The following is a 14,521-nucleotide window of genomic DNA, read 5'->3' on the forward strand; positions in this document are numbered from 1 at the left end:
ACACCTTCTCCCCGGTCAACAGAATTTCTTACCCGAACTTTATTTTCACAGACCAATAATAAAAAGTCAAATCTTCATTTGAATATGGATTCAAATAAAATGTGACTTGGAACACCCAAAAATCAAATTCTAAGTGGCGACTCTGAATAATAAAATAATCCATAATTCAAAAATATTACTTTAAATGAAAAAACTCTTTTAACCCACAACAATCCATAATACATATTTTTGGGGGGTAAAAAGGGGTGTGACAGTCATCGATTTGACATGAGATTTTGTAAAACACATATAGATGATTATGATCCATTCATGATGTGAATGTGACAACATGTGATTTATGAATACATATTCATTCTTGGGAGACTATGAACGTGCTAGTGGTACTGAATATACCACAATCATCTTTAGTAGGTTTGAGATGAAATAAGAAAATAATTTTATTGTTTTGGCATGAATGGTCATTGATCACGTACCTATTGTGATTATGCCAAAATATTATGGCAATATGGTTATTACAGGTAAAAGTAATAGAAATAACATATCTTGCCTATAATGATTTTGACCGTGACCATAATGGTATAACTTTCTCCTTGAAAAAAACATTCACCATATAGATATTGATGACTATGTAGTAGTACAAAATTAATCGAAAGCTCTAGAAGAGCCAATTATACTATTTTGGAGAAATAAAGTTGATTATCACTAAAGTATTGTGTCGAAGTAAGTCTCAAAGAAATTTATTCAGTTTCTAAAGTATTCACGAAAGCGGTTGGTTATATTGAGACTATAAATAAAAGAAAGATTCAATATCTTCTATTACTACAACTTATAGCGGGGTAATATGTATGTGAAAAGCTACCTGCTTTATTCTCCAGTTTGTATTATACAAATAAAAGTATGCAACAATCAAGCAAAAGTTTATTGATATTAAAAACATATATCATAATAAACTTTGAGTTTATTAATAATTGCACACGTCATGGTGTAAACCTCAAGTTTATCAATATTGATAATTTATCCAGTTGGTATAACTAGTTTAGCCATATCAATTTAAGTATGATATGCAAAAATAAAAGAGAATTCACATGAGTAAATATTAAAGAACTAGAAGGTTACATGAGATGTATCTATGAGATGGTTACATGTGCAATTATTATTAACCCGCAACTTGACGTTTGCAAGGTAACTTGCTCAATAATTTAATTTCGAACATAATTTTCATTTTTTTTCAAGATAGTTCATTTTGATAAGTTGGTTTATATCACAACAAGTTTAGCAAGATGATTTACTGAGTGCCTCCACTTAATAGTTAAACTATTGCTTATGATAACAAAGTTATCTATATCAGTTTGATATAGGTTATATATGAAAGTATATTACATTCTCCCCTTACAAGTGGTTCATGGCCAGGAATCAAATAATTCCATCTTATTATTATTGATGTGTGGTGTATATTTCAATTAGCAAAGGCGGGTTTCCAAAGTTGAGGAAGCAAGATAGTTTTTCTAACATGAGGGGAGACATGATAGATAGTTGAGAAAAACTTACATGGAATGAATTATCATTTATACATATAGATCCTCGAATAAGATAATATGCATTTGAAGTTCATAAAAAGATAATTCATCTGTAATATATTGCAAAGCATGACAGACACATTTGCCGATCTAAAGAAAATAACTATATTTTCACTGCAAATATTTCTATTAGAATAAGTCCTAAAAGGACAAAGTCTATGACACGCTTAAAGCGTATAGACAAATCGGTTTCAAATAAAATTCTTGATAAAGAAGATGAGAAAATGATCATAATAAGGAGGCAAGTGATCAAGAAGATCACATGACATAATACTTTATAAAATCTTAGTAGAGGTTTAGGTACCTGAAAATATGAATGAAGAGATCTCTTTGTTATGTCTTTAAGAAAATATGTTAGAACCGATATAACATGTTCGTCGACGATATCTATGATAGCGCTAAATATATATGAGGATCTTAAGTCCGTCGAATACAGACACAAAAATATTGGCCAAATAGAAGAGACAAAACTTGAATAGAATTGGTTTAATATGAAAGACATGTAGTTTTGAACATGCAGTTCAAACACTCAAAAATATAAAGCCAATGGTGTGCGTGCAATCACTTTCATTTATCTTATATGTCTGGCAAGACATGAAAACTTGATATGCATCTAAAATCTATTTATATGGCTTATTTGACTATACTTATATGACAATCCATGAACGATTCAAAATGCTCATAACATATACAATTCTTGGGGAACTTCTTGCTCCCGAATTATCACATTCTAAGTGTAATTTGTGTACATATATCTTGCAATAACTATACGTATGATAATATGATAACAAGAGTTTTTTCCCCTATGTGATGACATTGAAATGACGATTCCAACAAGATCATATGAAGACAATATATTTCTATCAGGAATGATGATTTCAAAGTGCAATATATTCCTTCAAGTTAATGTGTCTGATTTGTTTATCAAATATCTACCAATAATCTTTTGAAGATGGTGCACAAGATTGGAATGTGAAGGCTCAAAGATGTGAATTACTTGTCTCATTATGGAGAGTTAATACGTATTGTACTCTTTTTTCCTTATAAGGTTTTGTCCCACCGAGTTTTCCTTGTAAGTTTTTAACGAGACAACTAAAAGGCGTATTTCTAAATATGCATACTCCTTTTCCTTCTCTAGAATTTTTTCCCACTGAATTTTATTTTAGTTAAGGTTTTAACGAGGCACATTATCATAGACATTCAAAGGGGAGTATTATAAATAAAATTGTATTTAAGGTAAATGTCTATATTTTAGAGAGATTTTAGGATTTGTTACTTGGTGGTTAAGTCACTTTTTTCCTATAAATAGAGAGGTTCTATTCCATTGTAATTTATCCCAAATGAATAAGAATTTTCTCCCTCAATTTTTCTCTGCAATACTATTCTTCTTTAATTATTTTATAACAATGTGTAAATTTTGATTTTTCTCTCTAAAAATTTGGACATACTTTCATTTTTAGTAACACGTTTCTCACAAAAAATTACGACTTCAAAAACTAAGAGCCCATTTGGACATAAGAATTTTTTCATTTTTTTTATTTTTTTCGAAATCAACGTTTGACCATAACAATAACAACAACAATAACAACAACCCAGTATAATTTCACTAGTGGGGTCTGGGAAGGATAGTGTGTACGCAGACCTTACCCCTACCCTGGGGTAGAGAGGTTGTTTCCGATAGACCTTCGGCTCCCTCCCTCCAAGAACTCCCCACCTTGCTCTTGGGGTGACTCGAACTCACAACTTCTTGGTTGGAAGTGGAGGGTGCTCATCACTAGAGCAACCCACTCTTGACCATAAAATTTCCAATTTTCACTTGAAAATGAATTTTGAAATTTTTCGAAAATTTAAAAAACTCCAAAAAGCTATTTTTTAAAATTTTCACTCAGATCACTCACAAAACTTCAAAAATCACCAAAAATTATATTCATGTCCAGACACAATATATTCAAATATAATTTTCCCTTGAATTTGTTTTTCATTTGTTTTTGGAATTTTACAATTCTGATGTCCAAATGCCCACTAATACTACATATATTACTACATATATTACTAGCAATTAAGAGTGTCATATTTGGATAGAATAATAAAAATATCTATACATAACTCCTCAGTCTAAACCAAAATCCGTCAACGAAACCCACCCGGCCCGATCACCGAACCGGAACTGACAAACCCAAATGGCATTGCTCGGCGACGACGGCCGGGGTTACGAGCTAGCTCGGAAGCTAGAGAGCCACGGAGTATGGCGTTCATGGCTCGGCGATTCACTGTATACACACTTCATTCACTTCCTTTCTTCTCCTTCTACTTGGGATTCCTTCATGCGAACCGACGATTCCAAATCTAGGGTTCAGATTCAACTCCAGCTTCGTGCTCGTGCTCTCCTCTTCGATAAAGCTTCTATCTCTCTCTTCCTCCGATCCGATAAATCGCCGCCATCAATTCACAATTCTTCTGCAATTTCGAAGCTCAATCCGAACTGTACGCGACGCTCTTTTGAACTGTAACGCGTGTTTGAGTTTCTAGGTTTTTTGAGTTTGTTAAGTTCATTCTTTTGCTTGCAGATTTGCAATTGCATGGTGATGATGTGTATTTTACTCTCGAGAATTGCTCGCAAGATGTTGCTAGTACAAGCACTGTATTATCTAAGGTATGATATAGCTTAAATATATTTCCTTTCATGTGAAAATTACTAGTTTTAGTAGGTAGTGTTCAAATATAGTTTAGGAGTTCAAGTTAGTGTAAAATTATTTACACAGTCAGGTCACATTAGATAATTACAGATTATCTCTTGATAAACATTAATTGAAGATTTAACTAACCTGCTACGAAGGGCAGTGTGGTGCTCTAAGCTCCTGCTATACGCGGGGTCGGGGAGGGCTGGACCACATTGGATCTTATGTATGCAGCCTTATCTTACATTTCTGTAAGAGACTATTTTCACGGCTTGAACCTGTGATTTCCTAGTCGAATGACAACAACTTTTAATTAACCTGCTATCACATATTGAAATTGGATGTAGAACAATCGTTACACTGTCAGTGTATATACCTTAAATCCTTTAAGTTTTTTGGATGCTTAAGGAAGTGTGTAAAGCAAGCTGCGGTTTATCATTATACTCGGAAATCTGTGTCTTCGACATATAATGCATAGAGTCCATGCGTTTTCTTTACACCTTGTTTTGTTTAAGCAATAGGTGGAGATGATGTCCCTTTTGCTAGGAAAGGGCACGTCTTTTCCTTTGTAGTATCTGAAATTAAGTAAGAGAATTTCCAATTTTCATTAAGTAATATATTTTATTGACTACGCTGTGGTCTCAAACTAGTTGGGATCAGCTATATGAATCCTCTTTGTCCTTTTTGCTTTATTCAGACAATTTCAGTTGATCCTTGGGGTAAGAAACTGTTGTGGGATAAGGATTACTGATCTGGAGTCGATGACTTACTCTTAGTAGGAATGGAGACTGGATATAGGTTTTCAGTTTGACAAATTAATACTAGTTATTTTGACTTAATGAACCATATTTCCTTCACTCTTCTATCTTCACACATCTCTTTCTCTCTAAATCACCGGACCTCCGGTGGACCAAGTAAGACCCCCGGCCCCCACCCCACCCCACCCCTTGTCTTCTTTTCCTCTCTTTCTCTCTCCTGCTTTCTCCTTCTTCCCGTTACTTCCCTTTCGCCCCTCCCTTTCTTTCTTGTTTTCTTGTCCCCCTTTTTTGCTCCCCAGATCTGCCCCCCTCCCTTTTATATTTTCCTTTCCCTTTTCTTCTTCTCCCTTCTTTCTCTCCCCTATACCTCGTCTCTTCCACCTCGTCCCCCTATTTTCTGGCGCACTGACCTAGCCTAGCGGCGGCGGAGACTATTTTCCAGCGAGCCTCGGGCGAAGCGGGCGGGAACCTCCAAAACATAGCTGCTGTGGACAACACCTTTCTCAGCACTCGTTGTGACTTCAGGTTCTATTGTTCTTGCTTAAAATTTGCTATTTGTTAATATTGGACTCGTGTGAGTTGGTACCTCCCGTTTTCCAATTTTTCTTTGTTGTGTTAGTTAAATTGTTGTCAACTTAGTTCGTATTAGTTTATTCACCGTATTAGTGTGCCTGTAGTTGCAACTTGTCTTCTTCTGGTTTGGTCTGTTATATTGTGCGTGATAGTGATTCCCCTTACTCTGCCGTAGGTATAGTGGCTGTGGCCTGGGATGGTCGAGTGAGGTCATGTCCTCGGAGGGAACGGGGATGAGGCGGGAGGTAGGGCAGGGGTTAGGGGGTGGGGCGGGAGGCAAGAGAGGTAGAGGGAACAAGGGTGTCTGTAGGTTGAGAATTGGGTCATGGAACGTAGGTACATTGACGGGTAAGTCTATAGAGTTGGCGAAGATCTTCCAGAAAAGGGGAGTCAATATAGCGTGTCCAAGAGACTAGGTGGGTAGGGTCGAGGGCGAAGGACGCGGACGGGTATAAACTTTGGTACTCAGGAGTCCAGAAAGGTAAGAATGGAGTGGGCATCTTGGTGGATAGGGAACTCAGAGAGTCTGTGGTCGAGGTTAGACGAGTGAATGATATATTGATGATTATTAAGTTGGTGTTTGGAGAGTGCGCCCTAAATGTCGTTAGCGCCTATGTGCCGCATGTAGGCCTAGATGAGGTGGTTAAACGACGCTTCTGGGAGGGGTTAGATGAGATTGTGCGTCAGGTTCCGCCAACTGAGAAGCTATTCATAGGAGGGGATTTCAATGGGCATATTGGGTCGACTGCAGGTGGTTATGGCGAGGTGCATGGAGGCTTCGGTTTTGGGGAGAGGAACGGAGGAGGTACATTGTTGTTGGACTTCGCTAAGGCTTTTGGGTTGGTGATTGTGAACTCTAGCTTTCCAAAGAGGGAGAGGCATTTGGTTACTTTTCAAAATGCGGTGGCGAAGACTCAGATTAACTATCTTCTCCTCAGGAGAGGTGACAGAGGAATGTGCAAGGATTGCAAGGTGATTCGGGGTGAGATACTCGCGACGCAACATAGGCTCTTGGTGATGGACGTTGGTATTATGTATAAGAGGAGGAAAAGGTCTACTCGAGGAAGTCCGAGAATCAGGTGGGGAGCCTTAACTAAGGATAAAGCCCAAGAGTTGGAAGGGCGGTTGTCGGCTATAGGAGCTTGGAGGAGCGGTGGTGACGCGAGCACTATGTGGTCAGCGACAGCAGACTGTATTAGGGAGGTTGCGAGAGAGGTGTTAGGAGTCTCGACGGGCGTCTCTGGTGGGCACAAAGGAGATTGGTGGTGGAATGAAGTGGTTCAAGGTTAAGTGGAAGCTAAGAAGGTGGCGTACCTGAAGTTAGTGGGGAGCATAGATGAGGAGGAGAGGCGAGCATGCATGGAGGTATAAGACAGCTAGGAAGGAGGCTAAGCTGGCGGTCACAGAGGCTAAGACTGCTGCATATGGTCGTATGTACGAGGAACTGGGGAAAAAAGGCGGGGAGAAGAAGTTATTCCGGCTGGCCAAGTTGAGAGAGAGGAAGGCTCGGGATTTGGACCAAGTGAGATGCATTAAGGACGAAGATGGTAGAGTATTAATGGAAGATGCCCAGATTAAGAGGAGATGACAGACTTACTTTCATAAACTTCTGAATGAAGAAGGGGATCAGGATATTGTGTTAGGCGAATTGGAGCATTCCGAGAGTCACCGTGACTTTGGGTACTGCAGGCGTATCGAGGTTGATGAGGTCGTGGGAGCTATGCGTAAGATGGGTAGGGGCAGAGCGACCGGGCCATACGAGATTCCGGTGGAATTTTGGAAGTGTGTGGGGAGAGCAGGTTTGGAGTGGTTGACTAGGTTGTTTAATGTTATTTTGAAGGCGAAGAGGATGCCGGATGAGTGGAGGTGGAGTACGGTGGTCCCATTGTATAAGAACAAAGGTGATATCCAGAGTTGTAACAATTATAGGGGTATCAAATTACTGAGTCATACCATGAAAGTGTGGGAGAAGGTGGTTGAAGTGAGGGTACAGATGACAGTGTCTGTATTCGACAACCAGTTCGGGTTCATGCCGGGTCGTTCGACTACAGAAGCTATACACCTTGTTAGGAGGTTGGTGGAACTGTACAGAGAGAGGAAGAAGGATCTGCACATGGTCTTTATTGACCTAGAGAAAGCGTATGACAAGATTCCTAGAGAAGTTCTCTGGAGATGCCTGGAGGCAAAAGGTGTATCGGTTCCCTACATTATGGCGATTAAGGACATGTATGATGGGGCTAAGACTCGGGTTAGGACAGTAGGAGGCGACTCTGAGCAGTTTCCGGTTGTAATGGGGTTACACCAAGGTTCTGCGCTCAGTCCGTTCTTATTCGCCCTCGTGATCGACGCGTTAACACACCATATTCAAGGGGAGGTGCCATGGTGCATGCTATTTGCCGATGACATAGTTCTGATTGATGAGTCGCGAGCCGGTGTTAACGAGAGGCTAGAGGTTTGGAGACAGGCTCTTGAGTCTAAGGGTTTCAAGTTGAGCAGGACGAAAGACGGAATACCTGGAGTGTAAATTCAGCGCTGAGCCAGGGGAAGTGGGCGTGGATGTGAGGTTTGAATCACAGGTCATTCCGAGTAGAGGCAGCTTCAAGTACCTTGGTTCGGTTATCCAGGGGGGAGGGGAGATCGACGAGGATGTCACACACCGTATTGGGGTAGGATGGATGAAGTGGAGGTTAGCATCTGGAGTCCTGTGTGACAAGAGAGTGCCATCAATACTCAAAGGTAAGTTCTATAAAGCGCTGGTTAGACCAGCCATGTTGTATGGGGTTGAGTGTTGGCCCGTTAAGAACTCACATATCCAGAAGATGAAAGTAGCAGAAATGATGATGTTGAGGTGGATGTGCGGGCACAATAGGATAGATAAGATTAAGAATGATGTTATTCGGGAGAAGGTGCACGTGGCTCCCATTGATGACAAGATGCGGGAAGCGAGGCTTAGATGGTTCGGACATGTTCAAAGGAGAAGCCCAGATGCTCCGGTACGGAGGTGTGAGCGGCTGGTTGTAGAGGGCACGAGAAGAGGTAGAGGGCGGCCTAAGAAGTATTGGGGAGAGGTGATCAGACAAGATATGGCGAGGCTCCAGATTTCCGAAGACATGACACTTGATAGGAAGATGTGGAGGTCGAGTATTAGAGTTGTAGGTTAGGATGTAGTTAAGTCTTGACTTATTTCGTACCATTGTGGGACTGGCCACGTAGGGTTTTTGTCTAGGGTAGCTAATGACAATGTTGTGTTTTACTATTTCGCTTTTCAGTGCATGTCCTATTTACTAGCTATCGTTTTTGCTTTGCATCTTTCTTCTGCATTTCATGGTGTTCCTATTTTTTCTATGATTGTTGTGGTGATACTAATGTTGTCTCCTCTTGTCGTTGTCTTTTTGTTTCTTGAGCCGAGGGTCTTTCGGAAACAGCCTCTCTACTTCTTTGGGGTAGGGGTAAGGTCTGCGTACACACTACCCTCCCCAGACCCCATTAGTGGGATTCTACTGGGTTGTTGTTGTTGACTTAATGAAGTAAGGGAGATGAGAAAAGGCTGAAACTATTATTGTCACCTAAAGGAAAGTGTCACCTCTCTCTTTAGTTTAACGGCTCGTTAGAAGACGGAGTATGGCTCTTGCTCTGAACTCCATGATTTTGTTTGGTTGCTTTTTCTGATTTGTTCGTGTTTTTAACAGCATGACTCACAGTCCTACATATTATCAGGTCCAATCAAAGTCAAATTTTGGTGTTGGTTCAAGATATAGCGAGTCAGAAGCTGATGCTATGTCGCAGAGGTTGAAGCTTGATGATTTACCTGAAACATGGTATAACCAGTTCTTTGAAAAATACAAAGCAAGTAAATCATATAGGTTACAGTTAGGTGACAGGGAAGCAGAAAAACGAACACCTGAACAGATGTCCTTTTATCTTAGAATTGTTGAGAATCACAAGAGACGGCGAGTAGCGTTTAAGGTAGATCAGAACATTGGTTTTGGCATGTTGGATGATGGATCAAACCTGCAATCAAACTCAGTTTTAGATAATGACAACCCATTTTTTCCTGAAACAATGTCTGCTATGAATTGTGTTCCTGAAAGTGCAGTCATGCGAACAAGTCAATTGAAAGAGAACCAGAAAGTGGAGTTCAACGGGGTTCTAGATACTTTACCCCAAATAATGACCAAGAGCCCTATTAGCCCTATTATGATTGAGAGGCTTGGTATTAGACCAGAGTACCTGAGCATGGAACAAGGCAGTAATCAAAATCATGGAAAGAGTGGTGGTGAAAGGACTAGGAAATGTCTTGGTGAAGAGCAAGCATTAAAGTTATCTCAAAAAGTGATGGCACAATTGCTGGGAAATGTGGGTTTCGAAGGCTCATCTGAAGTTCCACTAGAAGTCTTGACTAAATTCCTGAGTTGCCATATTCACAAATTAGGTGCTACGTTGAAACTCCTTTCTGATAGCTACAGAAAGCAGTGTTCAGCGATGGAGCTTCTGCAGATGTTTCTCCATACAGCTGGACATAGGTTGGTGGTGCACAGTTTCATATGATATTTTCAGATATATGCTTTGTTCCTCTTCACTTTGTTATATTCTCTGTTTTCCTTTTTCTTCATGAAGTATGATCCATTGGGTATTCTTCATCTACACTGCAAGTTTTAAGCTCCTAAAATTGGCCTTCGAGTATTAAGGCATGAAAATCAGGTCCTCATTGATGCAACATTTTTGCCAAAGAACATCATAGTAATGTTGCTTTGTTTACAAAGAACTTCCCTAGTGATTAACCATGCACTTCACACTTTATTCTCTTAGGTTGTGTATTTCTCATGAAATTGTTGCTCGCTGAAGTATGTGAAATCCACAATGATAAAGATATCAGAGCAACATCTTTTCAGGGATCTTGATTTTGCTTGAGAAAAATATAGTTAGGTGAAAGATGTTGCTCCAACAGCTTTATCAATGTGGTTTCAAAACTTAAGTTCATTGCAAAACTTAATCATTGAGGTTTTCTGTACAAAAGTTGGTTTGCTCTTGGATTATTGAAGCACTTGGAAGCCCCATCATGCCAACAAAGAAACAATTTCAGTATAGTCTTTAGTCTTTACCTACCTTAATTGGGAATTGCTGGTGTTAGAACTATTACTACAACTTTTTCTTGACTCCGAGGGCGGATTACCGGATTACATTTTATAGCTGAAGTGTCTGCATTTGATGTCTGTTGCAGATCAAATCATATACGTCATACAAGTATGATCTCAGTAATTGACTCTTTTTTCCTCTTTTGTGAAAATGTAAAAGCTCATCCCTTTCCAAGAGACTTTTCACGTTCGTTTTTCTGCCGTTTTCTTTTTGGTGCTTTATACTATGAGAGTGAATATGCTTCAGATGAAATTGGAGCTGATACTCCAATCAATTGTTATTGAACTTAGCTAAGACAGATGCGATTTTGTTGAGTTGTTTCATGGATTATTCTCCTTGTGCTCCGTGGTTCTAGGAAGTTCTCACTCATGCAAATGACGCAATAGTCATACCAATTGTACCCATATATTGAAAACCATTGCCATCTGAAATTTTGATCTCTCTCTCTATATATATGTACACACACACGCACACACAAAAAAAAACCTACTACCTTGTGTGTGTGTGTGTGTAAATTATACATATATACACACATTGATAATCTTGATATGCTCTCTCTATGGCCTCATAAAAGAACAATGGTTTTTCTCGCTCGCTCCCCTTTCAGTATCTAAGTCATTTTCCTTGTATTGGCAGTAATCTTGCAGTGTTATCTGAACTTGTGAAGGATAATACTAGAAATTTTGTGCAAACTCAGCAGCAAGTACAGGGATTCCAACAGCAGTTGCAACCTCAGCATCAAGCTGCCATTCGGCAGTCACAGCTGACACAGCAGGTACATCGGTTTTTTGTCTGTGGTATCCATCAACTCATATTAATATCGTCATTCTTGCTATAATGCTGTTCATATCTGCAAATGGCTATAAGATTATGCTAACAAGTATAGAGTTGTTTGGTTTGCATGAATATTCTTTTATTGGTAAGCGAACAGCTTTCTCAGGAGATCAATCTAACTTTGTAGTGCTAGATGCATTTTTCTATTTTGTTTCTTTATTTTTTCTTGTATATGTATAATTATCATACTGGACAAAATAAGTAGAAAGATCCCTTTTGAATTTTTAGGGGTCATTCATCTAGTGTTTAATATGATGTCAGAATAAAATTTTAAGTTCCAAAGTACTCTTGCAACAAACTCATTTATTTCACTTCACAATATACAATTTTTTTCTCATAATTCATTTTCCGTCTCAGGAATCCAGTTCCAAATAGAAAAACTTCCAATTATATAGGCAAATTTTAGAAAAAAAATTGCAGCACTACAAAATTAAGAAGCAAATAAATGATTAAGAAAAAACTTAAGCTAATTTGCAGAAAATAGATTATCAACGGAATGCAGAAAACAAAGAATATCTAGTGAAACAAGACATTACCCGAACATGATTTGAGAAAAAACTAGTTGCGAAATGCTGCTTAATGTTTTCCGGGAAAACAAAGAAATTGCAGAAGAGTTGGGGGTGCTGAAGCCATAGGGGGAACAGGTTATAGATTGTATCTGCTGTTGGACGAGGGGGTGGGGTGGGGTGGGTGGGGGGGTATTTGGTAAGGGAAAGGTTGAAGTGATAGGGGGTTTGCAATGTCAGGAGAAGGAGAAGATTTTGGGGGGCTAATGGAAAGGGAGGAGAGATGGAGAGCTGTAGTGAGAGAACAGGAAAAGGGGATTTAAGGAAGTGAAGAAATGGGAAAGAGGTTTGCCTGGATTTTACATATTAGGGGCATAAGGTAGTAGCTCAGATAAATCTATCTTGAGACCTGCCATTGATATATCTCGTGGAATAGAGGTGCGTGCAAGCTGGCTTGGACACCACCGTCATTAATAAAATGAAAAAAAGAATCTATCTGGAGACCTGTTGCAGAGGTGTACCAATTGCGGGATAAGGCTGGATGATTTATCTTGTTCTTTATTCCACATACCAGATGTCCTTCATATTTTAAATTTGCCTAATGATATTCTCACTCTTTTGTTAGATCATCTATAAATACATCTTGGGTTATATGCAGATATTAAGAATGCATCCTCAAATGCAGCAGATGATCAATTCCCAAAATCTGACTCCTCAGCAACAGCAGCTGCTGTTGGAGAGAATGCGAAGGCGCCAGCAGTTAACACCTCGTCCTGGTATGAGTATGAATATGAACATCGACAAGGACAGGCCAGTGGTCCAAGTCAAGCTTGAACATCCAACTGATTTTCCAATGGATAATAATGCCTTTAATGCAATGGCTGCGAGACAGCCCCAGATGCAGCAGTTTCGCCAGCAACAAATTGCAGCTATGTCATCTCCCTATGCTCAAAACACAAATCAGTTTAGGCCGGTGGCTTCTCTTCAAATTCCGCAAGTGCAGTCACCGTAAGTAATATTATATGCAATAGAGACTGTAGGCGTTAAAATGCATCACATGCAGTATTATCATACTTGATTTTCTACAGGAACACGGGAATGGCCAGGGCTCCCCCTGTAAAAGTTGAAGGCTTCCAGGAATTGATGGGCGGAGATGCATCAATGAAGCATGATTCTGAAGAAAATAAGTTAATGTCTCCTCAAAAATAGCATTGTGCCGATGGTTAGTAAGTATTGGAGTAGCAGTAGACGGGTTCTTAAATTAGCTGTTTACTTGTTACTTTTGTGAACTCCTTGTTTTGTTACATTGTTTAGCTAAATCATTTATGTGCATGTGACTGCAATAACAAAATTTAGGCGCATTAGACTTTTGTCATCAGGATGGCTGCTGTGATCAGGTGTACACCATATTACTTTGTCGTTGGGCTTTGTTCCTCTGGAAATGTGCATATGTAGTATTTGTATAATTTTATTGTATCGACTCATGAAGCCTTGTAATACTCTTCAGCAAGCATATTATAATACGTGCTCATGCGCATAGAGTTTTTCTGCCACTATTTTAAAGAATTCTATATTTCAAACTACCAAAATTTAAGCAGATGGATCATCATCTCGGCTAAGCATTTTGCCAATGTATTCCAATAAACATAGAAAATAAGTAGGTGAAGAAACTTATTTTGATTGCTTAAAAATATAACTTTCAATTTAGGACTTTCATAAGATAAATTGACGTAGTCCTTATTCTAGAAAAGGACAGCCCGGTGCAATAAGCTCCTGCTATGTGCGGGGTCCAGGGAAGGGTCGGACTACAAGGGTTTATTATACGCAGCCATACCCTGTTTTATTTATTAAAATAAACAAAAGAGAACCAGAAAAAAAAGAAACAACCCACTCTATGAATTTGCTTTCTTTGATTCTTGCCTTGCTTACGTTTTCACACTCAGAATGAGAAATTTCTGCAGTTCATTTGTTTGTCAAATATTAACACGCAAATTCTTTATTTTGTTGAATAAGGCATTGTGTATTGATTGCTTAGTGATTCTGCTACTTTAGTTGCTTTAGAATATATTCTTCTTGGAGCAAGCAATACAGGCTAGTCTTTGATGTTTTTCACTGATTCTGATGACCATTTGGCCACACTTTTGTACGCAAAACTTGCATTCAACCGATATCCGCCCGGAATGGTAACAAAGTTAGCTGACCTCAAAAATGGTACTTAATACTTTATGATAGAGCTCCATCCTTTGTGAGTTGAGAAACTACCAACTAATTCATATTTCAGTATCTTCAGCTGAGGAGCACAAATCCTCAAACTATTCTACCAGCGCAACTGATTCAATATTGTTTGAATCAGATGACTGAACAATCTAAACATAGCAGCTTGATTATACACCAACATGAAACCATCATATCTCTAAGACGTCATAGGAAAAAATAAGAAAAATATTGACAACTAGAAT

The 14,521-nt window shown here is 39.1% G+C and overlaps 1 protein-coding gene across 1 annotated transcript; it reads left to right on the forward strand.

Moving 5' to 3' along the window:
• Positions 1–3,638: 3,638 nt before the first annotated feature.
• Positions 3,639–13,618, forward strand: LOC107760146 (uncharacterized). The gene is made up of 6 exons (XM_075227758.1): positions 3,639–4,061; positions 4,145–4,230; positions 9,304–10,109; positions 11,359–11,497; positions 12,721–13,070; positions 13,151–13,618. The coding sequence occupies exons 1-6, from the start codon at positions 3,758–3,760 to the stop codon at positions 13,269–13,271; spliced, it is 1,806 nt and encodes a 601-aa protein (XP_075083859.1). The 5' UTR covers positions 3,639–3,757; the 3' UTR covers positions 13,272–13,618.
• The last annotated feature ends 903 nt before the right edge of the window (positions 13,619–14,521 follow it).

Source organism: Nicotiana tabacum, chromosome 13 (genome assembly GCF_000715075.1).
Source record: "Nicotiana tabacum cultivar K326 chromosome 13, ASM71507v2, whole genome shotgun sequence".
NCBI lineage: Eukaryota > Viridiplantae > Streptophyta > Magnoliopsida > Solanales > Solanaceae > Nicotiana > Nicotiana tabacum.